Raw genomic sequence first — 25,077 nt, forward strand, 5'->3', positions numbered from 1 at the left:
AAGTGTTCACTTTGCGTGCAAAAGGGTATAGGATAGATGGTGGCGTGTGTACATGGAATATGTAGGATGCAGAGAGTGTACAGTACAGGTAGTGCGTGTAAAGGGTAGCACGTTTAACAGTGTGCAGTGGGTTTTGAGTGTGAGGGTAGAAGGGGGATCCACTAAGGCTTACTTTTCTTTCTCCTCCTGGAGGATCACCAGTTGATCCCGAGCCTCCTGCAGCTCTTGTTGGATCCCCTCCAATTGTGTCTTCATCTCCTGGTTGGTCAGTTCGAGCTGCTGGTTCTCAGTGCTGGTCTCGTCCTGTTTACTGCGCAGGGACACGAGCTCCGCCTGTAACTGGAGGATGGGGACATGCAAGGACTAATCAATTCATGGCAGCATGGTAGACATTTATGGATCCAGCACATCGATGCAATCATAAAGAAAGCCTCTCTATGCCTGTATGCCCTTACAAGATTGAGGAGATTTGGTAAGTGGACAAATACTCTCTTGTACTTCTCAGGTAAGCAGTAGAGAGAATATTGATTGGTTGCATCGCGACCTGCATCGGAAAATCAGTTGCCCAGGACCCAAGATTACAAAAAGTGGTGAACACTTCCCAGTCCATCACGAGCACTGACCTCCCTACCATTGAAGAAGGGTCTCGACCCGAAACGTAACCCATTCCTTCTCTCCTGAGATGCTGCCTGACCCGCTGAGTTACTCCAGCATTTTGTGAATAAATCCCTACCATTGATGACATCTCTAGTAGACACTGTCTCAAAAAGGCATTCATATTATTTATTTTAACTTTTGAACTTTTTTTGTTTGTTTTATGTTCATAAGTCATAGGAGAAGAATTAGGCCATTCGGCCCATCAAGTCTACTCTGCATTCAATCATTGCTGATCAATCTTTCCCTCTCAACCCTTCCAACTTCACCCCATAACCCCTGACCCCTGTACTAATCAACAATATTGATGTTTTATTATGTTTTTTTCTTGAAACAGTGTTTACAGACCTGTTATGCTGCTGTAAGTACGAAATTCATTGTTCTGTTTCATTGTCACAATATGGCAATTAAACACTCTTCTGGTACAGGAGGGGGCCATTCAGCCCATCATATCCAAGCTAGTCAAAATGTCAATAGCTTTAACTTCCCAGCTCTCAATTCATTGCTTGTTAAATATCATCGATCTAATAGCATGGAACCTGGTACTGACAGCCCAATACACTTAGTTTGTCAGTCACTCATATCCCCATTGACAATTATTCTTTACCTTCTACCCCCGACCCAGCATTTGATCTGATGTACCACTTTTCCCAGGAACTTGTACAGGTGGCATAGTGGCGCAGTGGTAGAGTTGCTTCCCGACAGCTCCAGAGACCCGGGTTTGATCCTGACTGCAGGTGCTATCTGTACGGAGTTTGTATGTTCTCCCAGTGACCTCGTGGGTTTTCTCCAGGAGCTCTGGTTTCCTCCCACATTCCAAAAGACGAGCAGGTGTGTAGGTTAATTGGCTTAATAAGAATGGTAAATTGTCCCTAGTTGCAGGATAGTGCTAGTGTACGGGGATCGCTGGTTGGCGTGGACTTGGTGGGCCAAAGGGCCTGTTTCTGCGCTCTATCTCCAAACTAAACTAAAACTGTAGGGTTTTACATCTATCTATCTATATCTATCTATCTATCTATCTATCTATCTATATAATACTAAAACTCTGCGGTCCAACATTCCGTATGTATGTATGTATATGTGTATGTACGGAAGATTACTTACAAACCCTACTCCTCCTAGACGGTACACCAAAGCGCTACGATTTTTGTACCGCCGTATTCACCATTAACCTGGGCAACTATTGTAAGTACTTTCGTTCAAATTGAAGCTACCTTTTTAAAGCTAGAGAGATATTAAAGTTTAAATTTTTCATTTCTAACCCTTTTCTTCAAGGGGCTACATTTGTTTCCAAAAGTTTCCAGAAAAGGATTTAGTTTTCAGCAAGGATTTAGTTTTCAGCTTGTGACGGCTACATTGTTTCGAAAAGCTTCCAAGAAGTCTTTTTTGTTATTGCAAGTCAAGTCAAGTCAAGTCAAGTCAGTTTTATTTGTATAGCACATTTAAAAACAACCCACGTTGACCAAAGTGCTGCACATCTGATTAGGAAAAAAAAACAAAACATCTGATTAGGAAAAAAAAAAAAAAATGAAGGCTATAGTGGTCACTTGACATACACAGATCAGGAGGACGGGCCCAACGGGCACACTTGGAGAGTAAGAGTGGGGCTGGGGGAGGAGAGAATGGGGGGTGTGGGGACGGGCCCAACGGGCCCTCTTTTCCGGGCCCAACGGGCACACTTGGAGAGTAAGAGTGGGGCTGGGGGAGTGAGAATGGGGGGTGTGGGGACGGGCCCAACGGGCCCTCTTTTCCGGGCCCAACGGGCACACTTGGAGAGTAAGAGTGGGGCTGGGGGAGTGAGAATGGGGGGTGTGGGGACGGGCCCAACGGGCCCTCTTTTCTAGTTTGTTATAAATCTGCTGTGGCTCTTTGTCAATGGCCTTGTTAAAATTCATGTAGACCACATCTACTGCTCTACCTTCATCGATGTTCCTTGTTGCATTCTCCAAAACTCAATCCAGTTGGTCAGACAGGACCGTTCTTTCATAAATCCACCCTGACTCACATGCACATGTCCAATGCAGATTCATCCTGTCCCATAGAAATTTAGAAAGATGTTCCCGTTACCTGCTGAGTAGCTTCTTCAGAGCACCATCCCTCAATACTAGGTGTCCAATCCAGCTCTCTGTAGCGTGACCAAAGAATCAGAAAGAGGGTGACAGTGAGGTGGGACATTAGTAACATTAGATGTTTAGGTATCCCCGCCCATTAACATTAACACCTCAGTTCCATACTCCAGAGCAGATCCCTGCATTTTATGATGCACCCCAATCATTCAAGGCTTCAGTAATAGGCTGAGTCTCTGCACTAAAACTGTCCTTGTGTACAGCTTCCAGATGCTTGCCGAGTGAACAAGGTGTATGAAGAGCCCATCATTCATGTGCAGAGTGTTTTGAAGGGTGTGCATGTTGTGTAGACCATGTGCAGAGAATGGTCCTGTCTGTGTAGAGCGGGAACAATGTGCTGCACGTACACGCTATGAACAAGGAGTGTACAAGCATTCTCCACAGCCTATCTCGTGTGTATCCATGCACAAATGTCACGTTGGCGGCACGGTGGAGCAGCGTTAGAGTTGCTGCCTTACAGCGCCATAGACCTGGGTTCGATCCTGACTACGGGTGTTGTCTGTACAGAGTTTGTAGATAATTCCTGTGACCATGTGGGTTTTCCCCAGGTGCTCCGGCTTCCTCCCACACTCCAATAACGTGCCGATTTGTAGGTTAATTGGCTTTTGTAAATTGTAAGTTGTCCCCAGTGCGTAGGATGGTGCTAGTGTACGGGATGGTAGTTGGTCGGTGAGGACTCGGTGGGCTGAAGGGCAGGTTTCCACGCTGTTTCTCTGAAAGTCTAAAGGGAAAACTTGGGCTCTTCATCTGGAGGAATAAGAGATCTTTTGCAAATTTACAATGCGGAAAGAGACCCTTCGGCCCATTATGACGGGTACTGGTTGAAAGAATCTGCCAACGCCACGCTTCAAACAGGTCCACTGTTCTCCCAGCCAGGCACACCCACTTTTTGTGGACTTGGCTTTCACTGTAGGGATATGGAATACCCATGAGATAAAGGGAAGCAAAGAATAACTCGGGGCTCGGAATGCCTTGTGTTAATGGACGAGAAGGCTCTGAGTGCTGGGAACAGCGGGATTGGGCAAATCTGGCATGCAATGGCACCATGTGTCAGAATCGCTCACCCATCCCCCTCCTCTTGGCGAGCTGCATCCTCCTGGGGGATCATCAGCCGATCCCGAGCCTCCTCCAGCTCCTGTTGGATCCCCTCCAGCCGTGCTTCCAGCTCCTGGTTGGTGAGATGCAGCTCCTGGTTCTCAGTGCTGGTCTCGTCCTGCTTACTGCGCAGGGACTCGAGCTCCGCCTGTAACTGGAGGAGGGGGAAAGCAATAATTAAAATCCATTACAATCAACTCCCTATCTCTCCATGTCTCTCGCACTCTCCTTGTCACAGTAGCAAACTATCCAGCAAAACCTATTGTCAGAACGCATCCTGGTTTTAGCAATCCATTGAGTCGCATTTCCTCTTCTCCCCTCTCCCATCAGGCTAAGACGCACACTTCCAGATTCGGGGACAGTTTCTTCCCAGCTGTTATCAGGCAACTGAACCATCCTATCAATAACTGGAGAGAAGTTCTGAGCTGCAATCTACATCATTCGAGACCCTTGGGCTATCTTTGATTGGACTTTACCTCATCCATGTACCTGTCTAAATGCTTCTTAAACACTACGATAGCACCTGTTATTATCCAACAGGTTCGCCACTTAACCTATCAACATCTGTTTGCAGCCTCCTCCTCACTACTCACCATCTTTACAACCAATGCAAGAGGGGCTAACAAGCCCACCTCAACTGTGATTCAATCACTAGCCATCAGTCGCTGCCCACAGGCTGAACTATGTGATACTGTGTGAGTCCACACTGTGTGTGTGGGGATATTTATTGGACATTTACCGACATACATAAGCTGTGACTGAACCCCCCCCCTTTTCCTGCCTCATTACCTGCAGGGCAACTTCATCAGAATCTGCTCTTCCAATGCCAGACTGTTGATCCTCGCCTCTGTAATAAAAGTTAGATATCAATCAGACACAGGGAGAATGTGCAGGAAGGAAGTGCAGATGCTGCTTTACACCGAAGATAGACACAAAATGCTGGAGTAGCTCAGCGGGTCAGGCAGCATCTCTGGAGAAAAGGAATAGGAGACGTTTCGGGTCGAGACCCTCAGGCAGAGATGCTGCCTGACCCACTGAGTTACTCCAGCTAAAGAGAAAGAGAAAGAGAAAGAGAGTAAGAGCGAGAGAGACAGATTCAGAGAGATGTCGTAGTGATTGTTGGATTTCCTCAGCTGCCAGGTTCTGAATCCTCCCTGAATCTGGAACTCCCATGGTTTTGAAACTGTGTTTACTCCATGCATTAGACCAAGACTGAATGTGCCCGTGAACAATATGTTTGTACAGTCAGCCAGAGTTATGAGAATTGGGCAAAGTTTGCAATGTGTATACAGGTGCGTACAACATGCAGTATGTGCGTTTGTGAGTATGCGGGGGAGATGTGCAATCTGTACAGAACAGCTGTGCACCTGTGGTCCAGTTGGTGGTGTGTGTGCTTAGTATTCGGAGTGCGTGCAGTCCGTGTGACGTGTCTGTAAGTTGTGCTAACAGTGTATATTATGCGTGGGGTATGTGTACAGAATGCATAGGGTGTGTTTGTCAGTAAAGTGGTTATGCATTGTGTAGCGTGTACAGTGACTGTGAGATGTTTACTGGATCGATGTGGGACAAGTGCAATGTGCACTCAACGTGCAAGCAGGGAACACATTTCACGGTGTCTGTACTAGGTTACACACTGTGGAGGTTCTGTATAAAGTGTTCACTTTGCGTGCAAAAGGGTATAGGATAGATGGTGGCGTGTGTACATGGAATATGTAGGATGCAGAGAGTGTACAGTACAGGTGGTGCGTGTAAAGGGTAGCACGTTTAACAGTGTGCAGTGGGTTTTGAGTGTGAGGGTAGAAGGGGGACCCACTATGGCTTACTTTTCTTTCTCCTCCTGGAGGATCACCAGTTGATCCCGAGCCTCCTGCAGCTCTTGTTGGATCCCCTCCAATTGTGTCTTCATCTCCTGGTTGGTCAGTTCGAGCTGCTGGTTCTCAGTGCTGGTCTCGTCCTGTTTACTGCGCAGGGACACGAGCTCCGCCTGTAACTGGAGGAGGGGGACATGCAAGGACTAATCAATTCATGGCAGCATGGTAGACATTTATGGATCCAGCACATTGATGCAATCATAAAGAAAGCCTCTCTATGCCTGTATGCCCTTACAAGATTGAGGAGATTTGGTAAGTGGACAAATACTCTCTTATACTTCTCAGGTAAGCAGTAGAGAGAATATTGATTGGTTGCATCGCGGCCTGCATCGGAAAATCAGTTGCCCAGGACCCAAGATTACAAAAAGTGGTGAACACTTCCCAGTCCATCACGAGCACTGACCTCCCTACCATTGAAGAAGGGTCTCGACCCGAAACGTCACCCATTCCTTCTCTCCTGAGATGCTGCCTGACCCACTGAGTTACTCCAGCATTTTGTGAATAAATCCCTACCATTGATGACATCTCTAGTAGACATTGTCTCAAAAAGGTATTAATATTGTTTTTTTTACTTTATTGAACTTTTTTTGTTTGTTTTATGTTCATAAGTCATAGGAGCAGAATTAGGCCATTCGGCCCATCAAGTCTACTCTGCATTCAATCATTGCTGATCAATCTTTCCCTCTCAACCCTTCCAACTTCACCCCATAACCCCTGACCCCTGTACTAATCAACAATATTGATGTTTTATTATGTTTTTTTCTTGAAACAGTGTTTACAGACCTGTTATGCTGGCCAGAATGGAGTTATTGGAAATAATTAGAACTCATTTCATCAGAGCTCACTTTCTTACGAATCGTCATTGATCTGAAACATTGACTCCAATTCTCTCTCCACAGATGCAGCCTGACCTGCTGAATGTATCCCGCACTTTAAAAAACAATTTAAGATCTAAATCATCTGCGGTTATTTTGCTTTTCCGCAATACTCCAGGTCAGTTAATTCCTCATTTATCTCCTGCTCACACACTCTGTGCTCTCCTGCCCCACCAGTAGTGTGGCAACCAGGGTGTACAAGAATTCTAGCTGTAGCCTAACAGGTGTGTTACAAAATCTAGCACAACCTCCCAGCTCCATGCCTCAGCCAATAAAGACAAGTGTCTTGTGCACTTTTTAAACCACCTCTGAGACGCTTGTCTTCCTCAGGAATCTATGGTTTGCAGTTCCATATCTCTCCGTTCCCTCCACCATTCAGTACCTAACTCTTTTTCTCACCTCATTTCCTCACCTTCATATCATATCATCATATATATACAGCGCGGAAACAGGCCTTTTCGGCCCACCAAGTCCGCGCCGCCTAGCAATCCCCGCACATTAACACTATCCTACACCCACTAGGGACAATTTTTACATCTACCCAGTCAATTAACCTACATACCTGTACGTCTTTGGAGTACATACCTTGTTTGGCCAAAGCATAGCACCACATTCCCGTGTGGAATTCCATTTGCCTCTTTCTACGGGAACCAATTAATCCATCCCATTTTACTGCTCACGAGAGCACTCAGCAACAGTGTCAACAGCAAAACATTTCATTGAACCTCAATGTATCTCCAAGTCAATGGTAAATACCGCAGGAAGCAAGAGGCCAGGTATAGAATCCATTAAGCACACTACACACTGCCAAACGAGTCATTGAATTTCCCACTGACTGCTAAGGTGTACATTCTGCCCCCCAACCCAGATCTCAATTTTACATTCCTCATGAATCTACCATTTGGGGCTTAGTCAAACCAATCGAGCGGCACGGTGGCGCAGCGGTAAAGTTGCAGCCTTATAACACCAGAGACACGGGTTTGATCCTGAGTACGGGTGCCGTCTGTACGGAGTTTGTATGTTCTCCCTGTGACCACGTGGGTTTTCTCTGGATGTTCAGGATTCCTCCCACATTCCAAAGACGTACACGTTAGTAGGGTAATTGGCTTCGGTAAAAATTATAAACTGTCCCTAGTGTGTAGGATAGTGCTAGTGTACGGGGATCGCTGGTCGGCGCGGACCTGGTGGGCTGAAAGACCTGTTTCTGAGTTGTACCTCTAAACTAATTGATAAAATCCGTTTCGTTTGCATGGGTTTTGGAACATTTGTTGATGCCTGATTAATGGGATCCATTTTTTTTGTGGAAAGAGCCTTGATGTGGGGGGAATAGTTGATGTCAGCTATTCACCCCTCATCAAGGCTATTCCCTATATCCACAAGAAAATTAATCCCATTAGTCGGACATCAACAACATTCACAAATTCATGCAAATTGTCTCAGTATTCCCATCCTCAAAGGCTCATTTGCTCTGTTCCTTAAAAATATTCCCAATACAGTTGCCTGCCCCAGCTTTACCTTTTGAATAGTTTCTTCGGAACCGGAGCCCACACTGCCTGAAGAAGGATCCAACTCTCTGCAATGAGATCAGAGGAATAAGGCAGACAGAGTAAGAGGGTCAGTGACAGTCAGGTGGGCCACCAGTGGCATTCGCTTTCAATTGTACTGTGACTGTGTGGGGAGCACGCAGTGTGCTGTGTGTGTATACATTGAAGCATGTGTTCTTGCTTCAGACGATGCACATCCACAAATTGCACATATCCTTGCAAACCCTACCTACTCTGTACATGGGTCTGTGGTGTGTATACACAGTATGCTGCCTGTATGCAGTATATTATTTGGTGAACGTCACATGCAAAGAATGAGAAAAATGTGTGTTCAGTGCACATTTGTGCAGAGTATCAAAGTGGTGCATAGGTACAGAGTGAGTACATGGCATGAGGGGTGATGTAACAGTGTGTGGAGTATACGGGGTGTGGACAGGGAACTTGCACAGTGTGTAGTGTGTATGGATCCCTCACCCTCCTCTCTCCTCTCGGTGAGCTGCTTCCTCCTGGAGGATCACCAGTCGATCCCGAGCCTCCTCCAGCCGTGCTCCCAGCTCCTGGTTGGTGAGATGCAGCTGCTGGTTCTCAGTGCTGGTCTCATCCTGTTTACTGTGCAGGGACACGAGCTCCGCCTGTAACTGGAGGAGGGGGAACACACAGAGGCAATGATCACTCGTTCCACATAGAAAGTTAAAGATGATGTAGGGAGGGAGGCTATTTGGCCCACCACCGTGGTACTAGTACAACATTCTATGGATCACTCCCACTGCCCAGCTCTTAGTCCGTGGCCTTGCAGGTTGCGACTCTTCAAATCTCATCTGTGTTCTGCCGAAATGAGCTCATGGTCTTCCCCACCCCCCTCCCCCCATCCCTGCAGGCAGAGAGCCCCAGACACACATTGCTCTGTAACTGAAATATTTTCCCCACCTCCGCCCCCTCCCACCAATTCACCGACGGAGATGTTTCTGGGATATTAACCTCCACTATGAGAAAATAGTTCTTCATGTTCACAGTGTCCACGCCTTTCGTGACAGTTAAAAACCTACACGACCTACATGTTTGCAGATCATGCACAATGACCAGATGTGGCCGCATTTGGAGTATTGAGTTCAGTTTTGGTCTCCCTGCTATAGGAAGGATGTCACTAAGTTGGAAAGGGTGCAGAGGAGAGTTGCGAGAATGTTGCCAGTACTCGAAAGCCTGAGCTATAGGGAGAGATTGGACAAGCGTTGGACTTCATTTCTTGCAGTGCACACGGCTGTGGGATAATCTCACGGTGGTGCATAAAATCATGAGGGGAATTGACAAGTTAAATGCACAGTCTTTTACACAGTGCAGGTGATCAAGAACCAGTGGACATGGGTTTAAGGTGAGAGGGGAAAGATTTAATAGGAACCTGAGGTGTAACCTGTGAGACGTAGGACAAATGCAGGGAAATGGGACAATCTTAGATGGGGCACCTTGGTCAGCATGGACGAGTTGGGCTGAATGGCCTGTTTCCGTGTTGCATGAATATGTGACTACAAAAAAAGACACAAAGTGCTCAAGTATCTGAGCAGGTCAAGCAGCATCTCAGGATAAGTGACGTTTAGGGTCAGGACCCTTCTTCAGACCCTATATGCCTGCACCAACTTTACCTGTTGAAAAGCTTCTTCTGAACACGGACCTGCACTGCCTGGAGTTGGATCCAACTCTCTGCAATCAGATCAAAGAATCAGACAAACAGAAGGAGAGGGTCAGTGACAGTGAGATGGGTCACCAGTGGCATTTGCTGTGAATTGTGTTGTGACGGTGTAGACAGTGTGCTGTGTGTGCATTGGGTGTGTGGGTGTGTGCACATCTACAAATGTTGCATATTTCATACAGAGCACGAGCAAAATGTGCCTAGTCTGTTCATGGTGTGTGGTGTGTATGCACAGTACACAGTGTGTCTACAATATATTGTACGGTGAACGCCACATAGAAAGAACGAGAAATGTGAGTGTACAGAGCATATACAGTGTGCACATTGTGCAGAGTGGTGTATATGTACAGAGTGAGTACATGGCATGAGGGGTGATGTAACAGTGTGTGGAGTATATGGAGTGTGGACAGGGAACTCGCATAGTGTGTAGTGTGTATGGATCCCTCACCCTCCTCTCTCCACTCGGTGAGCTGCTTCCTCCTGGAAGGTCACAAGCCGATCCCGAGCCTCCTGCAGCTCCTGTTCGATCCCCTCCAGCCGTGCTCCCAGCTCCTGGTTGGTGAGATGCAGCTCCTGGTTCTCAGTGCTGGTCTCATCCTGTTTACTGTGCAGGGACACGAGCTCCGCCTGTAACTGGAGGAGGGGGAACACACAGAGGCAATGATCACTCATTCCACATAGAAAGTTAAAGATGATGTAGGGAGGGAGGCCATTTGGCCCACCACCGCCATAGTAGTAAAACGTTCTATGGATCACTCCCACTGCCCAGCTCTTAGTCCGTGGCCTTGCAGGTTGTGACTCTTCAAATCTCATCTGTTCTGCTGAAATGAGCTCATGGTCTTCCCCACCCCCCTCCCCCCATCCCTGCAGGCAGTGAGCCCCAAACACACATTGCTCTGTAACTGAAATATTTTCCCCACCTCCGCCCCCTCCCACCAATTCACGGAGATGTTTCTGGGATATTAACCTCCACTATGAGAAAATAGTTCTTCATGTTCACAGTGTCCAGGCCTTTCATGACAGTTAAAAACCTACACGACCTACATGTTTGCAGATCATGCACAATGACCAGATGTGGCCGCATTTGGAGTATTGAGTTCAGTTGTGGTCTCCCTGCTATAGGAAGGATGTCACTAAGTTGGAAAGGGTGCAGAGAAGATTTACGAGAATGTTGCCAGTACTCGAGAGCCTGAGCTCTAGAGAGAGGTTGAGTCAGCTAGGCCTTGATTACCTGGAGTGCAGTTGGCTGAAGGGTGATCTTACAGAGGTGTATAAAATCACACTGAGCATTGAACCAGCTGACCTGTCTATACACAGCCATGCAATGACTGACTTGCCCATTCTCTGCTACATTTTGTCACTGACCTAGTCTTTAATTCCATCATCCATACCATGAGCTTGCCCATTCCTCGCCATTTCACCATTTGGGACTTTGTCAAGGCTATTGGTGAAACCCATGCAGACTACCACGGTGTCCTCTCGCTCTGTTCTCGCCCCTGGTCCTCACATTTCACCCCACCTGCCTCCGCATCCAACACATCGTCCTCTGACATCCACTCTGCCCACTCTCATGTCTACGGGATATCACTTCACTGTGGCTCTAAATTTATCTCCAAGTCACTGCTGAACACTGTAAGACCGGGCAACAGAGCATAGAACCACCTGACCCCTCCACACACAGCCATGCACTTACTGACTTTCCCATTCACTGCCATCTATTCCTTAACTGTGACTGTCACTGATTAAACTTTTAATTGGACCACCCATTCCGTCAGCTTTTCCATTCCTTATCATTCCACTATTCAGGACTTTGTCAAACCATATTGGTAAAAGCCATGCAGACTACATCAACTATTCCCCCTTCATCAAGACTTCCCTACATCCACACAACAACAAAAAATCAATCCTCTTGGTCAGACATCAGCAAACATTCACAGTGCCATGCTGACTGCTTTTGATTAATCTGCCCTTCCTTATATCTCCCTGTTCCCAATAGCGTGCTCTGCGTCAACTTACCTGTTGAAAAGCTTCTTTGGAGCACTGTCCTGGAGAAGCATCCAACTCACTGCAATGAGATCAACGAATCAGACGGACAGAGGGAGTGGGTCAGTGACAGTGAGGTGGGTGGAATCTTGTCTGTGTCGGGTACGAGCAGTGTGTGCATACAGACAAAGTCCGGTGTGTGCACATTTACAAATGTTGCACATATGTTAGAGTGTGAGCAAAATGTACCTGATCCGTGGAGTGTGGTGTGTATGCACAGCACACTGTGTGTATGCAATGTATTGTATGGTGGACGTCACATGGAAAGGATAAGACAAATGTGCATACAGTGCATATACAATGTACACATCGTGCAGTGTCAGAGTGGTGTACATGTACAGAGTGGCATGAGAGGTGTTGTACCGGTGTGTGGAGTGTATGGGGTGTGGACAGGGAACTTGCTCAGTGTGAGGGGTGTGTGGGTTCCTCACCCTTCTCTCTCCTCTCCGTGAGCTGCTTCCTCTTGGAGGATCTCCAGCCGATCCTGAGCCACCTGCAGCTCCTGTTGGATCCCCTCCAGCCGTGCTTCCAGCTCCTGGTTGGTGAGATGCAGCTCCTGGTTCTCAGTGCTGGTCTCGTCCCGTTTACTGCGCAGGGACTCGAGCTCCGCCTGAAACTGGAGGAGGGGGAACACACAGAGGGACTGTAGCACTTGTGTTGTTCTAATGACAATAATTATCCCCTTAATACTCAGGTCTCTGACCCTGTGAGGTCACAGCTCTACCAGCTGCCTACTGATTGCACTCTTGATAAGGGAAACCCCCTGGCACCTGTGCTGTGGTACTCTCCACAGTCCCAACTATGTCCTGTAGATGTGAAGGCAATATTTAGATAATGCACCTGTATCCTCACGCTGGATGCTGCTAGATCATCCTCTCACAAAAATATGAATCAACCTCTGTGCAGAACTGCTTCATGCAGGGAGTAATGAGCCCTCTCTGCTTGCCCAATATGTGTTGTCTATGCAACAGAGTCCATCCTTAGGTGGCCAGTGAGTAACCTGTCCCTTTACCTGCTGCGACCTTCCCTCGTTACCTGCTGAACAGCTTCTTCCGAGCGGGGCCCCTCCAGGCCAAGAGACTGCCTCCATTCCCTGCAACAGGATGAGAACATCAGTGACTGCGACAGATAGAAAGATTAAAGACTACAAAGCCTAGGCTACAGGTGCCTCCCTCACCTGCGCTTCAAGCCCACGTCCCCCTGCTCCACCGCAGCGCATTGTATAACTGACCTCTGACATCGTCTGACCTGTCTCTTCAACCTGTCCCTCTACACGGTGTGCGGGATATGTCAGTGTGTTGACAGAGTGTAAGAGTTACACATAGTGCATGGCCTGGGTGTGCCCGGTGTGTAGGGTATGTGCATAATATATGGTGTGAGTTCACCCACCGTGCAAGGAGTGTGCAAACCAACAGAGGGATGTGTCTATTGCACAAGGTGAACACCAGCCTATTCTTTCCATTTCTCTTGTACTTCCTTATGACATACTGTAGAAGGAGGCCAAAGATAGTCACAAAATGCTGGGGTAACTCAGCGGGTCAGGTAGCATCTCTGGAGAAAATAGGTGCCGTTTCGAATCAAGATCCTTCTTCGGACTTGAGTCTGAAGAAGGGTCTCGACTCGAAACGCCACCTATTCCCTTTTCTCCAGAGATGCTGCCTGACCCTCTGAGTCCCTCCAGCATTTTGTTTATCTTCGGTGTAAAGCAGCATCTGCAGTTCCTTTCTACACATATTCGGAGGCCATTCAGCCCATCCTATCCATATCAGCACCAAGAGCATCCTCAGCAGTTTCTTTTATCTTTCTCACCCTTCTCTCTCCTCCCGGTGAGCAGCTTCCTCCTGGAGAATCACCAGCCGATCCCGTGCCTCCTGCAGCTCCTGTTGCACCCCCTCCACCTGCCATGCCATCTCCTGGCTGCTCATCTTGAGCTCCTGGTTCCCAGCGCTGGTCTCGTCCTGTTTACAGCGCAGGGACACGAGCTCTGCCTGTAACTGGAGGTGGGAAGGACACCTTAGACCAGGAACTCATTTCATCAGAGCTCAGGGGGAGAGGGGAACTTGTGATGACAAGCCTGGAGCTGACCTTCAGTCTCAGGATAGGTTCACTTGTACCTCCTCCAACCTCATCTACTGTTCTGGGTGTGGACACCTAGATACATGGGCGAGACCATGAACAGACTGGGCAATCGTTTCGCTGAACACCTACGCTCAGTTTGCCTTGGCCTACGCAACCTCCCCATTGCCAAAGATTATAAATCACCTACCCATTCCCATACTGACCTTTCTGTCCTGGGGCCTCCTCCACTGTTAGAGTGTGGCCACACGCAAATTGTTGGAACAGCACCTTATAATTTGCTTGAGCAGCTCACAACCCAGTGGTATGAACGTTGATTTCTCTAAATTGAAGTATCCCCTGCATTCCCTCTCTCTACATCCCTCCCCCACCCTAGTCATCCCCCGTTCCTGGCTAGCTCCACTGTTGCATTGATATATACCTTCATTATCACCTCTTCCACAGCCAACAATGGACCATCGTGGGCTCCACCTTTCCTTGGTCATTGGTGCTGGCTCTGGTCTGTCCTGTACCTTTTCATACCTCTAGTTTCCCTCTCCCCTGACTCTCAGTCTGAAGAAGGGTCTCGACCTGAAACAGCATCTATTCCTTTTCTCCGGAGATGCTGCCTGACCCATTGAGTTACTGCACCATTTTGTGTCTACCTTCCTCACGTTCAATCTCTTTGTTCAATCAACAAGCCAACATCCTGCCTTCAGTTTTATCCTTTTTCTCCATCTCATAGTCATAGAATGATACAGTGTGGAAACAGGCCCCTCGGCCCAACTTGCCCACGCCAGCCAACATGTCCCAGCTACACTAGTCCCACCTGCCTGCGTTTGGTCCATATCCCTCTAAACTTGTCCTATCCATGTGCCTGTCTAACTGTTTCTTAAACGTTGGTATCGTCTCTGCCTCAACTACCTCCTCTGGCAGCTTGTTCTATACACCCACCACCCTTTGTGTGAAAAAGTTATCCCCTCAGATTCCTACTAAATCTTTTCCCCTTCACCTTGAATCTATGTCCACTGGTCCTCGATTCCCCCATTCTGGGTAAGAGACTCTGTGCATCTACCCAATTCATTCCTCTCATGATTTTATACACCTGCTGCGCTCCAAGGAATAGAGACCCAGCCTACTCAACCTCTCCCTATAGCTCACACCCTCTGGTCCTGGCAACATCCTCGTAAATCTTCTCTGAACCCTTTCAAGCTTGACAACATCTTTCCTCTAACATGGTACCTAGAACTGAACACAATATTCTAAATGCGGTCTCGCCACGTCTTATACAACAGCAACATGACCTCCCAACTTCTATACTTAATACTCTGACTGATGAAGGCCAAAGTACCAAAAGCCTTTTTGACCACCTTATCTCCTGCAACACAACCTTCAAGGAACCATGCACCTGTACTCGTAGATCACTGCTCTACAACACTCCCCAGAGGCCTACCATTCACAGTGTAGGTCCTGCCCTTGTTAGACATCCCAAAATGCAACACCTCACATTTCTCTGTATTAAATTCCATCTACCATTCTTCAGCTTACCTGGCCAATCGATCAAGAACCTGTTGCAATTTTTCACAACCATCTTCACTATCTGCAAAACGATCCCCTTTTGTATCAGCAAACTTGCTAATCTTTCCCTGTATGTTCTCATCCCAATCAGAGCAGCCTACCATGTGGAACCTTGTTGAATGCCTTACTGAAATCCATGTATACAACATCTACAGCTCTGCCCTCATCGACCTTTTTGGTCACGTCATCAAAAATCTCAATCAGATTTGTGAGACATGACCTCCCATATACCATGCTGACTATCCCTAATCAAGCCTTGCCCATCCAAATGCCTGTATAACCTATCCCTCAGAATACTCTCTAGTAACTAAACTAAGCTAAACCCAGATCTTACAGCAGATCCCAGTTTATCAACCTCATCACAAGCCCCATCTTGAGGTGGAGATGAGGTGAGGGAACACATTGCAAGTTAAAACATGTGAAGTGGCATCTGGGATACACATCTGGTTTACCTGTGCCTGCATCTGGACCAGATGTTGCACTTCATCCTGTTTGCTGTCTAGCTCCTTCTGTAGGTCTTGACTCTGGGCTTGGAACCTCACAACAATCTGAACGGAGGAAGGAAAATGAGCCATCAGTGAATGGATAAATATGCATAATACACAATGTACTCACACTTTTAAAGTTATTATCCAGAGAGCATGAGATCAAAACCTACTATGACATTGAGAATTTGACAAAAAATATAGAGCTGGTACCACAAAAGTTTAATTTAGGTTTCATTTAGTTTAGAGGTACAGCGTGGAAACAGACCCTTTCGACCCACTGAGTCTGTGCCAACCAGTGATGACCATACACTAGCACTATCCTACACACTGGGGACAATTTACATGTATACCAAGCCACGCAGGTCAGGGACCATAAACACAGCATGGTGTAACCCCTCATGGGGACCATACCATACACCATGGTATAACCCTTTATCCTCCCCCCCCCCAGATATGGTCTATCAACCCCTGGATCCCCCACCTTCTCCAGGCAACCTGGCTGGGACAGTGAGGGCAGTTTGTCCTTGAGGTTAAAATGCAAGCAATGGGAGGGGAGTCAAGGGAGGAAGAATCTGCTGATTTTTACTTCACCACTCAGTTTGCTGCTTTATCAAACTCCATACCAAAGAGGGACCTGGCAGGGGGGGGGGGGGGGGGACACCGAGAACAAGGAGACACCTGGCTGGGTTGTGGGCACCAAGAGCAAAAAGGGACAGAGCAGGGTGCTGCCGAGAACCCAGCGGGGAGGGGGGGCACCAAAAACAAAGAGGGACCTTCACAACTCTAATGGGTACTTTTGTAACTTTGTCCACGCCAGATACTACAATGGCGACACTTTGCGTACTTTGTGTATTGTACGCAACACCAAAGAATTTCACTGAACCTAGGTATATGTGACAATAAAGTATCATTGAATCTACTTCACCTTTGGCCAACTGGAGTGGCGTGGGGTTTGCTATGGTTGAATGCTTCTCCATAGCACATACACTCAGGCACTGCGTGTAATATTCTGCCTTACGGAAACCTCCCTGGAATCTCCTGCCAGGACTATCTGCCCATGGTGCCCCCCTTGCTACAGATCCTGTCAGTCTACTCTCCACTAGCATGTTCTCATCCCTCTGAAACCGTGGAAGAATTTCCTTCCTTCTTTCATTCAAAGCAACTCCATTCTTTAAGCGGCAGCACTCTCCAGTAGCTGGAAGAGTGGTGTTTGTGCTGGGTTACATCCCATGAAGCACTGGTTGCCAAGGTTGCAAATAAATGCACGTAGATATTGCCAGGAAGTTGCCAGGACTCGAGGGTTTGAGCTATAGCAATAGGTTGAGTAGGCTGGGTTTTCCCTGGAGCGCAGGAGGATGAGGGGTGATCTTATAGAGGTGTAAAAGATCATGAGAGGAATAGTTCGGGTAGATGCACAGAGTCTCTTGCCCAGAGTAGGTGAATCGAGGGCCAGAAGACATAGGTTTATGGTCAAGGGGAAAAGATTTAATAGGAATCTGAGGGGTAACGTTTTCACCCAAAGGGTGGTGGATATATGGAACAAGCTGACAGAGGAGGCAGTTGAGGCAGGGACTATCCCAACATTTAAGAAGCAATTAGACAGGCACATGGGTAGCACAGGATTGGAGGACTATGGACCAAATGCTGGCAGGTGGGACTATTGTAGCTGGGACATGTTGGCCGGTGTGGGCAAGTTGGGCCGAAGAGCCTGTTTCCACATTGTATCACTCTTTGATTCTCTGACTATATGAGATGTGATTTCTTGTGAGTCAACAGAATGGTCCATTCTAAAACTGGTGAACTACACCATTACACACAGATTCTGGGACCTTCACATTTGACAATCACAATCTTCACAGAACTTTGACCAACAACATAAGAATGACGCACAATTCAGCGTCATAAGCGAATGACTCCATAACGCACAATATCATTTTAATGCCTTTAAAAGATATGAAAACCTCTTCTCCTCTGACCAGCGGCCCCTTATGGGACTAGGAAATTATTTCTCAAAATGGCAGCCAGGAATTGATATTTGGTTTCTTTTAACCTTTTTTGCGACTTTACATTTTCGATAACGCAAATTTAATGCAAGTTAAAGAAAATTAACTTTTAATCTTTAGAACCGTCAATGAACCGTGTCTGTAAGAAACTCCCCTATAACTGAAATAATTTATTGCATCAGTTCTGTCTTCTTGATTTGTCCAAGTCAATGGACCAATTAGCTCTCACATCCACATTCCATTGATGGCTCTGCTACTCAGTCTAACTGGATGTCAGTGAAGACTTAACTCAGTAAATGTGGTGATGTTTGTCCAGGCACTCCCCGACGTACGTAATAGGAGACTTACATAAACTCGCACTTACATTAGCAATTCTTTAAGCCCATCAATGCCCATGTGGTCTCCATATCGGAGCTCCCATGTGGTCTCCATGTCGGAGCTCCCATATGGTCTCCATGCCGGAGCTCCTGCATGGTCTCCATATCGGAGCTCCCACGTGGTCTCCATGTCGGAGCTCCCATGTGGTCTCCATGTCGGAGCTCCCATGTGGTCTCCATGTCGGAGCTCCCATGTGGTCTCCATGCCGGAGCTCCTGCATGGTCTCCATATCGGAGCTCCCATGTGGTCTCCATGTCGGAGCTCCCATATGGTCTCCATGTCGGAGCTCCTGCATGGTCTCCATATCGGAGCTCCCATATGGTCTCCATGTCGGAGCTCCCATGTGATCTCCATGTCGGAGCTCCCATGTGGTCTCCATATCGGAGCTCCCATGTGGTCTCCATGTCGGAGCTCCCATGTGGTCTCCATGTCGGAGCTCCCATGTGGTCTCCATGTCGGAGCTCCCATGTGGTCTCCATGTCGGAGCTCCCATGTGCTCTACATGTCAAATAGTAAATCTGCGCGTGTGCAGTGGCTCTTCCATTTCTGACCTACATCACATCTGACTTAAACAAGGGTCTGCAAAGAAGTAAACCTTATTTAAGTCGGGGAGTATCTGTATATACATATATACTGATCCACATAAAGCGTTGAGGCTGCACGTGTGATCGGTTTAAGTATTAGCTTATTTAAAGTGCAGACTGTTTGCAATTCTTACCTCCCCCTCTATCCTTTCCTTCTCATTGTTGATTTGAAGCTCCATCTCCTCATAGAGTCTCTGCATGTCTGCATTGTGTTCCACCATCTTCCTGCGGAAAAAGCAGAGAGGTCAGTGTTGGACAGAGGTCCTGGCATCTGGACACCTCACCTCAGCTCTGATCTCTGGGGTATTAACAGATTTTCAGGCAGCCTTTTTCTTCCTGTAGCAAATGGTAATAGGAATGAAAAAAAGCAAAGTGCTGGAAAGACTCAGCAGATCAGGCAGCATCTTTGGAGCGAGAGAGAGAAACAGAGGTGACATTTCAGGTCCATGATTGTTCGTCAGAACTTCCGATGAAAGGTTTTTGATCAGAAATGTTGAATCTGTTTCCCTCTCCACTGGTGCTGCCCGGCCCACTGAGTATTTCCAGCAACCTTTCTTCAGATTTCCATCAGGGAGTTATTTTGTTTTCCAGTACTGCTCCAGCCTCTGCAGGTTCCTTCCATAAGCAGTGGTACCCTCTGATTTCCTTCCATAAAAGCTAGGATGCTGTCCGATTTCCTTCCTTAAGTCACACTCAGCCACTCCCTCTTCTCCCCTCTCCCATCAGTCAAGAGGAATAGAAGTGTGAAAACGCTCACCTCCAGATTCAGGAACTGTTTCTTCCCAGCTGTTATCAGGCAACTGAACCATCTAACAACAACTAGAGAGCAGTCCTGAGCTACAATCTACCTTATTCGAGCCCGTCGGACTATCTTAGATTGGACTTTACTTGATTTTATCTTGCACTAAACGTTATTCACTCAGTACACATTCCAGGCACTCATGACCTTCTGTGTAAAAAACTTGCCCCGCTCATCTCCCTTAAACTTTGCCACTCTCACCTTAAAGTGGTGCCCTCTAGTATTTGATTTTTCCATCCTGGTATAAAGATTCTGTCTGTCTATCCTATCTACACCCCTCCTGATTTTATATTGTTCTAACAGGTCTCCCCGCAACCTCCAGTACATGAGTTACAAGTGTGGTGTATTTGCTGCCTCTTTAACATGTGTCTGCCTCTTCAAGGCCACTCAAGCTGGTCTGGGTGCTTCTCTGATTGATCTGCTGAGGGGTGGGCAGAGTTCCCTGCATTTGCTGCCTTTTTATTTCAGATTTCCAGCATCTGCAGCTTGTTTTGCTTTTGGAGTGTAGCTGGTGGGACATTACTCACTTTTTTAAGGTGCGTTCCAGATCCTCCTTCTCATGCAGAGTGTCCTGTATTTGGCCGGTCATTTTGGACAGGAAGTCCTCCAGGTGCCCCAGCAAGTTTGGCTCGTTGCGTCTGAGCTGGATCCACAGCTTCCAAATCTCTGACTTACTGAGAGTGAGAGAGATAGAGAGATAGAGAGATAGAGAGAGAGAGAGAGAGAGAGAGAGAGAGAGAGAGAGAGAGAGAGAGAGAGAGAGAGAGAGAGAGGAGAGAAGGGGAGAGAGAGAGAGAGAGAGAGAGAGAGAGAGAGAGAGAGAGAGAGAGAGAGAGAGAGAGAGAGAGAGAGAGAGAGAGAGAGAGAGAGGGTGTGGACAGATGGTCAAATAGTGAGAGAGAATTTGTGGAACTGCCCATACCCCTCAGTAAACCTCCAATGTACCACACATCCACATCAAACACTGATATAAATAAGTACAAAAATTGGGAGAGATGGAGTTCAGTGATAAAGAATTCCAGAGCTTAGGCCAAGGATGAATTGGTGAACTGTTTAACAACCCAGGATTGCAGGACGGCGGATATCAAATATTTAAGAAAACTGATTGCAGCCGAGGTGAAAAGTCATAGTTACCTCTGCAATCGGGGATAACCCCGGAATAATAAGATGTTTGCAGAGAACAGTGTTTTGGTGATCCAACCAGATGGTTAAATGAATTATCCGACATATTCGTGTAAGTATGTGCTATTTGGGGATGGAGAGCAGAAATGAGGAGGAATGGCCAAGGTGAAGGGGTGTCATTGCTTAATGGCTGCTCACTATCACGCTCTTGACGGCAATTAGGGATGGACAATAAATGCTGCTGTTGCCAGTAACTGCCGGACCCTGAAAATGAATTTTTAAAATATCTATATGCCATAGCCTAACTGTTTTATTGTGATATATTACTCCACACTCTTGGTTAATGCAGTTATAATCCTCATACCTTCCCTGTGACAGTAGGATGCGCTCAGCACTTTTACACTATAATGTGCCACATACCTTTAATTAGGGAGTGGGATACCTCACAGCACAACCATGAATGGGGTATATCAGTGTGACAATGAGGATGTAACAAAATGTCACAGTGCAACATGTTCAATAGTTCTAGAAGCAGAATTAGGCCATTCGGCCTCTCAAGTCTATTCCACTATTCAATCACAGCTGATCCATCTTTCCCTCTCAACCCCATTCTTCTGCCTTCACCCCATAACCTCTGGCATCTATACTAACCAAAAACCTGTCAATCTCGCCTTAAAATATCCGTTGACTTGGCCTCAACAGCCGCCTGTGCCAATGAATTCCACAGATTCACTACACTCTGACTAAATAAAAGTACGCCCTTTTATTCTGAGGCTATGGCCTCTGGTCCTAGACTTTACTACTAGTGGAAACATCCTCTCCACATCCAGGTCTTTCACTATTCGGTAAGTTTCAATGAGGTCCCCCCCCCTCATCCTTCTAAACTCCAACGAGTACAGGCCCAGTGCATTCAAAAGTTCATAATTCCTTAACCCAATCATTCCTGGGATCATTCTTGTAAGCCTCTTTTGGATCCTCTCCATTGCCAGCACATCCTTCCTCGGATACGGTACCCAAAACTGCTCACAATACTCCAAATGGGGTTTGACCAGTGCCTTGCAAAACCTCAACACTCCTTGCACCTTTGGGAATTATTCTTCCCTTGGAGAGGAACAGAGGCGCTCCCTGGCAAAGCCACGACCTGCAGGAGGAACTCCGGGATTTCACACTTACTCTTCAAAGATGACAGCAGCTCCCAGTTTCTCCATCAGTGCGGCAAACTGATGCTTCTCCTCATCTTCAACGTCAACCTGGTCCTGGAGGCTGTGGGAATCGGAGTGGGTGTACTGGGGTTCGGCAGCAACCTTCAGACATGAAACATTCCTGTCCTCCCCCTGGTCGCTCAGGAACTGGCCTGGAGGTTAGAGGAGAAACGGGACATGGATAACGCCAGGGACAACATCTCCGCTAAACACCGCACACAAATCTCAAAGCACCAAACCAAACATTAATCAGCCTTCGAGCTTGTGGGTCTAATCAATCCAGTTCAATCAATTGTTAATCAGGGATATCTTCGCAGACTGATTAGCTCACCATGGTGTGAACAGGTGATCAATGGTCTGTACGGACTCGGTGGGCCAAAGGGCCTGTTTCCAAGCTGTATCTCGAAACTAAACTAAAGAGAGTTTGCAAAGTTTTATTCTGAACTTACTCAGCCCCTCAGTAAGCTGTTCTGGGGTCAGAATGCCTTTGGTGTCCACGTCCAGGTTATCAAACACCATCTCCAACTCCTCTGAACTGAAGGGAAACTTCTGCTGCAGCTTCTGTTGAAAGATCGAGACAGCGGTAAAATCATGCAGACACATGCATACACTGGGCCATGCATGCTTGCAACAATGTTAGCATGCGTGCATTGATGCTCTCACACATACACTGCAAAATCATGCAGGCATGTGCATTTGTGTGGGCATGCATGCTTGCAAAAATGTTCGCATGCATGCATTGATGCTCTGACACATACACGCATGCATGCACACACAGGTCCAAGCACAAATGCTCCATAAGCAAAAACATGCCGTCATACACACATGCAAACAATTGAGCTCCTGGTGCAGGAGGCAACATGTTGTCCTGGGGATAGAAGATTGACCGAATAATGGGTCATCGAGGGGAAGCATACTTTGTTCGTTCTCGGGTTAGTTTGATGCTGCAAATGTTGTGCCCCAGGGATCAGAGCTGAGACCTCAACTTCATACAATCTTAACACTAGTTGCTGAAGGAATAAAGGTACGATCATGAAATTCACTGACGACACAAAGGTAAGTGGGAAAGTGAGTTGTGAGGAAGACAAAAGGAGGCCACAAGAGGGTAACCATACCTGAATAAAGGATAACCTTGTACTTTATTGTCACATGTACCGAGATGCAGTGAAATGCATTGTTTTGCATGCAACCCATAAAATCATATAGCAGACCTCACCTAGCCAGTGTTGTCTACCTCCACAGTATTGTAATGAATGGCTTCAGAACCATAATAATCCTGATAAGAAAGAACAATTACTAAAGGTGGAGCGCAGGAAGAAGCGAGTTCTGCTGTTCATAAGAACAAACATTTGTACCTAAATTGGACTTTTAATGTCAATAACATTATGGGAGCATGTTCATATGTAGGGGTGTCCATAGGTTGGGCATCTGTAACCCAGGGAGGGTCTGTATTCAGTTTAATTTAATGATTTATTATGGAGCGCTCCATGCCTTGGGGACACAGTGGGGTGGGGGTTAGACAGTAGAGAGCACAGTGGAGACATCTTACCTGCATGTCTTCCCGTGTGATGAAGCCCCTCTCACCCCCGCCACACTCCAGGAAGAACTCCTGGACCTTCTCCATGACGAACTTCTCCCCGAAGCTCTGCTTCTCTCCTCTGTCCTCCTCCTCGACCTCCGGTTCCCGCGATTCAGGAAAATTCCTCCTGCGCCTCGCCGTCCTCCGGCCAACCCGGGAGAGCTTACCGGCCTTGGGATTTGGGTTACCGCTCTCTGCCATCCCAACACAACGACCCTTCGCTTCCTACCTTTCTGGGAGACGGAGAAAGGGAGCTGAGCGACCGGCCTGGTACAATGCAAATAATTCATCGGATTATGTCGAGGAAGTGAGATTAAAAAAGGACTTTCCATCAATGTGCGAGGAGCGATTAGTTCAGGGACAAGGCAGCACCTCAGGAGAGAAGGAATGGGTGACGTTTCGGGTCGAGACCCTTCTTCAGACTGATGTCATGGACATTGTCCCACCCCCTCCCCTGACATCAGTCTGAAGAAGGGTCTCGACCCGAAACGTCACCCATTCCTTCTCTCCTGAGATGCTGCCTGACCCAGGGCCATCTTAACGCATGGGCCTGATGGGCACTTGCCCGGGGGCCCACGAGCATAGGGGCCCCATGCTGATCTGTGTATGTTAAGTGACTTGCAATAAATAAATACTACTTTAAAAATGTAGGTTCAATAAGTGCTTTTTTCGCAACATTTTCGGTCCCTAAGTGCTTCTCACAGCGATCTGTAAGTGTTTTTCGGAACAATGTAGCACCCTAAGTCCATCGCTAAGTGCTTTTCGGTAAGTGCTTTTCGCCGGCACGACAGGGGGGGCTGGTAGGGAAAGGGGGGTGGGGGAGAGTAACGGTGGGGGCCCCAGTACACTGCTTGGCCCGGGGGCCCATAATGCTGTAAAAACGGCCCTGGCCTGACCTGCTGAGTTACTCCAGCTTTTTGTGATACCTTCGATTTGTAGCAGCATCTGCAGTTATTTCCCTACCGTTAAGGGAGTGTAGAAACGAAGAACTGCAGATGCTGGTTAACACCAAAGGACACAAAGTGCTGGAGTAACTCAGTGGGTCAGGCAGCATCTCTGGAGAATATGGATAGGTGACGTTTCGGGTCGGAATCCTTCTTCAGACTCAACAATGTCAGTGTGTTTGACCAAGAACCATCTGATGAAAGTGACAGCACAGTGGGACACTGTGGACAGCCTGATTGTAATCATGTATAGTCTTTTCACTGACTGGATGGCATGTAACAAAAAAGTCTCCACTATACCTCAGAACAAGTGACAATAATAAACTAAACCAAAATACACCTCCTCCCTCACATCCATCCAGGGACCCCAGCAGTCCTTCCAGGTGAAGTGGATGTCCACCTGTGCCTTGTCTAACCTCATCCACTGCATTCAGTGTTCCCAATGTTGCCTAC

The 25,077-nt window shown here is 47.3% G+C and overlaps 1 protein-coding gene across 1 annotated transcript in view; it reads right to left on the bottom strand.

Annotated features, from left to right (window-relative positions):
- LOC144605317 (ras-related protein Rab-44-like) overlaps positions 1 to 23,881 on the bottom strand; it is a 61,070-nt gene extending 37,189 nt beyond the window's left edge. Inside the window, 20 exon segments of the mRNA XM_078420439.1 lie at positions 173 to 339; positions 2,722 to 2,779; positions 3,845 to 4,082; positions 4,214 to 4,240; positions 4,640 to 4,656; positions 5,699 to 5,865; positions 8,137 to 8,194; positions 8,640 to 8,803; positions 9,803 to 9,860; positions 10,298 to 10,482; positions 11,866 to 11,914; positions 12,324 to 12,508; positions 12,928 to 12,985; positions 13,702 to 13,886; positions 15,978 to 16,073; positions 19,113 to 19,203; positions 20,305 to 20,451; positions 22,073 to 22,253; positions 22,551 to 22,662; positions 23,651 to 23,881. Of these exon segments, the coding sequence (XP_078276565.1) occupies positions 173 to 339; positions 2,722 to 2,779; positions 3,845 to 4,082; positions 4,214 to 4,240; positions 4,640 to 4,656; positions 5,699 to 5,865; positions 8,137 to 8,194; positions 8,640 to 8,803; positions 9,803 to 9,860; positions 10,298 to 10,482; positions 11,866 to 11,914; positions 12,324 to 12,508; positions 12,928 to 12,985; positions 13,702 to 13,886; positions 15,978 to 16,073; positions 19,113 to 19,203; positions 20,305 to 20,451; positions 22,073 to 22,253; positions 22,551 to 22,662; positions 23,651 to 23,881 (2,474 nt within the window).
- Between the last annotated feature and the right edge of the window lie 1,196 nt (positions 23,882 to 25,077).

Source organism: Rhinoraja longicauda, chromosome 24 (genome assembly GCF_053455715.1).
Source record: "Rhinoraja longicauda isolate Sanriku21f chromosome 24, sRhiLon1.1, whole genome shotgun sequence".
NCBI lineage: Eukaryota > Metazoa > Chordata > Chondrichthyes > Rajiformes > Arhynchobatidae > Rhinoraja > Rhinoraja longicauda.